Source organism: Xyrauchen texanus, chromosome 11 (genome assembly GCF_025860055.1).
Source record: "Xyrauchen texanus isolate HMW12.3.18 chromosome 11, RBS_HiC_50CHRs, whole genome shotgun sequence".
NCBI classification, from domain to species: domain Eukaryota; kingdom Metazoa; phylum Chordata; class Actinopteri; order Cypriniformes; family Catostomidae; genus Xyrauchen; species Xyrauchen texanus.
Window position 1 is genome coordinate 34,060,581 of NC_068286.1, and position 6,520 is coordinate 34,067,100.

The following is a 6,520-nucleotide window of genomic DNA, read 5'->3' on the forward strand; positions in this document are numbered from 1 at the left end:
TGACGAGTGCAGGTGTAAACAATGAACAGGAGTGCAGATGATGCGAGTGCAGGTGTAAACAATGACGTGGTGATTGGGACGAGTGCAGGTGGTCATAATGTTCTGGATGAGAGCGGGAAGCGAGCGAGTACGCTCGCGCAGTGCATGTGTGCCCGGGGGGAGATAGTCTACGAGCATGTAAGCTCGTAGGAGCAAAAACGAGCGTGCAAGCTCGAACGAGCAAAACGGGCGTGGAAGCCCGAGGGAGGAAAAAGAGCGTACGAGCTCAAGGGGGCGGAGCAAGGGAGCAGGGTTCGTGACAAGCAGCAAGAGCTGACCTGAAACAGTTTGTTTTTTTTGCCATAATACTAGCTACTTGCATTTACTTCAAAATGATGGATCTGTCACAGATTGTCGAGTGGAGCAGAGAAGAGAGTGTTGATGTCTCACATGCTATTGTTTTGAGCAATGTTCCTTTGGACGCCAGTAACGACACTATTGGAAAGGTGTTAAACACAGTAAAAGTTTTTGGTCGCACTAGAATACGTGGTCGCCGTGGTGATGTAACTGGCAGGTGGTCGTTTATTTTAGTGGAGACCAGTGCTGATCTAGATTCTGATGTTATACCTCCTGAGATAGGTATAGAAAATGAAGCTGGACCCTGGAGTTTCAATTTAGTGGGTAGTCTAGTAGCCCATGGCCCTGCCTCAAAAGGTGATACATTCCAGCTCAAGCTGCAAGCCTTGTTACAGCAGGAGGGCAAGTCTATGGATGAAGTGAAGGCCATGATTTTGGAAAATAAGCCTCCTAAATCTGACATCAGTGTTGACCTAGTTGATGCCATAGGCAAATTAGTAGATCGGTGTAATCAGGTGTCTAGTGATGGGCCTAGTTACAGAAAACTGAGGTTGTTCTCAGGGTTAAAACCTGTCCCTCCAGGTGAGGAAGAGTATGAAGTCTGGATGGAGCAGGCCGGTCAAATGATAAGTGAATGGCAATGCACCGAATCTGCAAAGAAGCAACGCATCGTTGAGAGTTTGCGAGGTCCCGCTGCTGATATTGTCAGGTTTCTTAAAGTGAGTAGCCCATCAGCAACTGCAAATGAGTACTTAGCTGCCCTTGAGACTGTATATGGAACTACTGAGAGTGGGTCTGACCTCATGGCTAGATTTCGTCATATCTACCAGGAAGGTGGAGAGAAACTTTCAGCTTTCTTGTACCGCCTAGATAAACTTCTCCACAGAGCCTTGTTGAAGGGTGGGATTGAGGCAGCTGGTATAAATATAGCTAGAATGGAGCAGCTAATTAAGGGGGCTCTTACCAATGATATGGTTGCTTTGCAAATCAGAATGACTCACACTCTGCAAGATCCCCCTTCTTTCTCACAGTTGATGAAGGAAGTGCGAGAGGAAGAACATTAGGTAGCTGCACGAGAGAATGTTAAAGCTTCTGTTGCCAGTGTTGCATCTCCCCATGTGCCTGTGCCGCCTGAATTAAATAGCCTGAAGAAGGAGGTTAAAGAATTGTCTACTCAGGTGAGTCAACTGTTGAGCATGGCCACTGTGACCCCTACCTCTGATCGTGCCCCACAGAAAATGCCCAGTCAGACAAAGGAAGCTATGAACCGAGACAGTACCTACAAGTCCAAAACTTCCAAGTTAACTTTGCCCGGTATCTTCTGCTACAACTGTGGTGAAGATGGTCATAAGAAGTGGGAGTGTAAAGCACCTGAGGATCTTAGGAAGGTAAATCAGAAACTGATGAAAATGCACCAGTGCAGCTCAGTGATGGAACGGCGCGGAGCTACAGACAACCTACGTTCCACTCATGTTTCATTTCTGTTTGATGTTGGTCAGCCACAATTGCCTGTAGGTTTAGTAGGGCCTGTTTCTGAGGTGCCTGTTCAAATTGAAGGGATTTATGCAAAAGCTCTTCTTGATAGTGGCTCTCAGGTCACTCTATTATATCGTAGTTTCTATGATACATATCTGAAGCACTTGCCTCTTCAGCCTGTGGAAAATCTTGAGATCTGGGGTCTTAGCTCGCATAAATATCCGTATGATGGATACTTACCCCTCAGACTTGAATTTACTGAAAATGTGGCTGGGGTGCATCAGGTGGTTGACACTCTCGCAATCGTATGTCCAGACCCTTTGAAAAGAGAGGAGATAGCCATTTTGGTTGGGACCAACTCTAGCTTAGTGAGGAAGCTGCTTGAGTCTTGTCGTGAACAGGCTGGAGAGAAGTTCTTGAACATGTTGACTATGCATCCTGTAATACGAGAGGCATTTGAGTCGATTCAGCAGACAGACGTGTGTCAGGGTGATTCGAACAAACATGGAACAGTGTGGTTTGTGAAGCATTCCCCTGTTGTCTTGAAGCCAGGTCAGGTTATGCAAATCCCAGGTCTACCTAAATTACCCAGTCGGATGACAGAATCTTTGTTGTTAGTAGAAAAAACGGAAGTTGATGATACCTTAACTGCTGACTTGCAAGTGAGACCTGAAGTTCATTCTGTATCCATTGTGTCCAGCCGACGGGTCACGGTGACTGTCAGGAACACGTCTACAAGAGAAGTTTGGATAAAGCGAGAAACTCCTCTTGCTCATGTATTTCCTGTGACCATGGTGCCGCAACTCTCCTCCAACCGACAGTCAGAACAAAGTAACTTGTCACCTACATTCTTTGATTTTGGAGATTCTCCGATGCCGGAAGAAGCAAAACAGCGTTTGTGTGAGGAGATGATGCAGAGAAAAGAAGTGTTTTCCCTTCATGAGTGGGACGTGGGCTGTTCAAAAAGTACTATGCATGAGATAAGATTGAATGACTCTCGCTCTTTCAGAGAAAGATCTCGACGTCTCGCCCCAGCTGATTGGGAGGATGTGAGGCAGCATCTACAAGAACTTAAGAGTTCTGGCATCATTTCAGAGTCCCGAAGCACCTACGCTTCACCCATTGTAGTGGTGCATAAAAAATCAGGGAAAGTCAGAATGTGTGTGGACTATCGGACGCTCAACCAACGGACCATACCAGATCAATATACCGTACCCCGAATTGAAGATGCTCTGCACAGCCTTTCTGGGAGTAAATGGTTTACTGTTTTAGATCTGAGGAGTGGATATTATCAAATACCAATGAGTGACACCGACAAGGAAAAGACAGCATTCATCTGCCCTTTGGGTTTTTATGAATTCGAACGTATGCCCCAGGGTATCTGTGGAGCACCTGCTACTTTCCAGAGGGTCATGGAGAGAACTGTAGGAGACATGAACTTCTTGGAGGTGCTTGTGTACTTAGATGACCTAATTATTTTTGTGCGGACTCTTGAAGAGCACCAACAGCGGCTGTTGAAGGTTCTGGATAGGTTGAGGGATGAAGGGCTGAAGATCTCCCTTGATAAGTGTCATTCGGCAGGACATCTGTGAACTATGTGGGGCATATCGTTTCACAGGATGGAATATCTACTGACCCTTCAAAGATTGAGGCTGTTGTATCTTGGCCCAAACCACAAACAGTGACAGAGCTTCGAGCGTTTTTGGGATTCTGTGGATATTACCGCTGTTTCGTGAAGGATTTCTCAAAGTTGTGTCGGCCCCTAAATGACCTGTTGCAGGGGTACCCATCCTCTAAAAAGAAACCTATCAGCTCACCTGTTTGTAACGCCAAGCCATGCTACAAATTCTCTGAACCTTTTGGCTCCCGATGGACTGCTCAGTGTGATGATGCCTTCCAAACACTAAAAAATTGTCTGACTCAGTCTCCAGTGCTAGCCTTTGCTGATGTACAAAAGCCTTACGTGTTGCATGTGGATGCAAGTCTGGATGGACTTGGAGGGGTTTTGTATCAAGAGCATGATAAAGGGCTCCGCCCGGTTGCTTTCATCAGTCGAAGCCTTTCCCTTTCAGAGCGGAATTATCCTGCGCACAAACTGGAATTTTTAGCTCTGAAGGGGGCAATTGTGGACAGACTATGACTATCTTCACAGTGTCCAGTTTGAGGTTAGAACTGATAACAACCCTCTAACCTATATACTGAAGACAGCGAAACTTGATGCGACTGGTCACCGTTGGTTGTCAGCCCTCACCACCTACAATTTCAGTCTGAAATACAGGCCAGGCCGAAAGAACGTCGACGCTGATGCCTTGTCCAGACGTCCCCATACTCACCAAAGTCTCGATGATGAATGGCAGGAAATTCCAGCGGCAGGTGTCCGATCTCTGTGTCAGGAAATGTCTGTGGAGAAAAGAGCAGGTTGTGTCTCTTATCCATGTGTTGTACAACAGATAGTGGCCCATATGTCTGCTGTTCCTAAGGCTTATTGTCAAGATAGTGCATTAGTTGCTGACCACTTACCTGAGCTTAGTCCCAGTGAGCTTCAAGCTGCCCAAAGAAAGGATGCGTGCCTGGGAGAGGTGTGAGAAGCTGTCTGTCAAAAGAAACATGCAAATAGTGTCCATCACAACCACCCTGAGATGAAGTTGCTGAAACGAGAATGGGAGAAGTTGTCCGTAGATAATGGCTTGTTGTACAGAACCATTAGGCTGAGTGACCAGAGAGTGAAGCGACAGCTTGTGCTTCCCAAGCAGTACCACAGCATGGTGTTGAAAGCTTTGCACAACGAGATAGGACATTTAGGCTTTGATAAGTCTTACAGTTTGGTTCGTGACCGATTTTATTGGCCACGCATGAAGCGTGATATAGAGGCCTACTGTAAAACATGTGAACGCTGCATAAAGAGGAAAACACTGCCTCAGAGAGCCGCTCCATTGTCCCACATGCAGAGTTCAGGGCCTATGGATCTCGTATGCATTGATTTTCTTACCATCGAAGCAGATTCTCGCAATGTGTGTAATGTTTTGGTGGTCACGGACCATTGCACCCGTTATGCTCAAGCCTTCCCCACTAGGGACCAAAAAGATTCCACTGTGGCAAAGACTTTATGGGAAAAATATTTCATCCATTATGGCCTTCCAACTCGAATCCACTCGGACCAGGGCAGGGATTTTGAGAGCCGGTTGGTGTCTGACATGTTGACAATGCTGAGTGTAAAGAAGTCAAGAACAACACCTTATCATCCGCAAGGTGATCCTCAGCCGGAGAGGTTCAACCGGACCTTGTTGGACATGCTGGGTACCCTTGAGCCTAATCAGAAGTGCCAATGGAGTCAGCACATAGCACATCTTGTCCATGCATACAATTGTACTGTCAATGAGGCCACTGGTTTCTCACCCTATTTTCTTATGTTCGGCAGGGAGGCTAGATTACCTGTGGATGTATGTTGTGGCGTTTCCCCTGACAACACCTCGCCTGTGTCATATTTGAAGTATGTGGCCAAAATGAAGCAGGAATTACAGGCAGCTTATCAGTTAGCTCATGCCACTGCCACAAAGATGAATCAGAGCAATAAAGAGAGGTACGACCAGAAAGTTCGGTACCATAGTCTGAATGCTGGAGACAGAGTTCTGATTCGAAATCTTGGCCTAAAAGGAAAACAAAAGCTTGCAGACAGGTGGAGTGCGAATCCCTATGTAGTGGAGAGTCAGTTCTCTGGCATTCCTATGTATCGTTTGAAGCCTGTTGATGGTGAGGGGCCAGTCAAAGTCCTGCATCGCAATCATATCCTGCCTTTGGGACAGGCAGTCAGGCTACGTCCCCAGGTAGACATCATGCCAACTCCATCACCTAGGGCTTTGAGGCGTAGGAGAGCAAAGGAGAAGCGGAAAACTGTAGAGTCAACAAACTCTCCTCTAGTAGTTGATTCCTCTCCAAGAGAATGTAATTCTTCCGACTCAGAGTCTGAGTTTGGGTTTTATGTTGAGGATGTGGAAGACATTCCCTCTCCGATGTCAGAGGAGATTCAGTGTGAAATCCCTGTACGAGAAGTAGAATGCTCAAAGTCTGGTGATTCTCATGGTGATTCCGAAGCACTTATAGCTCCATGTCAAAGTGAAACTTCTGCTGTTCAACATGAGGCTGATGTTGAAAGGGTTGATGTGACTGATGATGTAATGGCTGTAGGTCATGACACTGCTATGCAGACTCCAGCTACTACTGGTGAAGGTACTGAAGTGCAGTCAGATGTGGTACCTCATGCAGGACGAAGATCCTGTAGGGAAAGAAAGCTTAATACCCGATTTACATATGATACATTGGGAGTGCCTCATACTGAGACCGTTGCATCCAAGCGATGTAGTGTTGATGTAGCAGATACAAATGCTTTGTATTTTTCTATTGGCTATAAAAGTTCACATGCTTGGTGGTGCAATGCGGATGCATTATGCAATTTGTGTAACAATATGCCCACACTTGTACCAATTAGTCTTAGCCCTGTCTAAAAAAAAAACATGGTCACTTCCTTAGATGGTGTGGGTGTTTTTCTATGACCAGCATGGGGGCATACTGGACTTTTGGTGGGGGGAGTGTGTAGGGAACTCTTAAAATATGCTTTATTTTGGAAAAAGCAGAGTATTAAAATATATACATTTGATTATTTGCTTTTTGTTTATTTGACAATGTGATGTAAATAAATGTACCAACATTC

The 6,520-nt window shown here is 45.9% G+C and overlaps 1 protein-coding gene across 1 annotated transcript; it reads left to right on the top strand.

The window, feature by feature from the left end:
- Window positions 1–371: 371 nt before the first annotated feature.
- Window positions 372–1,400, top strand: LOC127651350 (paraneoplastic antigen Ma1 homolog). Its single transcript, XM_052137125.1, has one exon. The coding sequence runs from the start codon at window positions 372–374 to the stop codon at window positions 1,398–1,400; it is 1,029 nt and encodes a 342-aa protein (XP_051993085.1).
- Window positions 1,401–6,520: the final 5,120 nt, after the last annotated feature.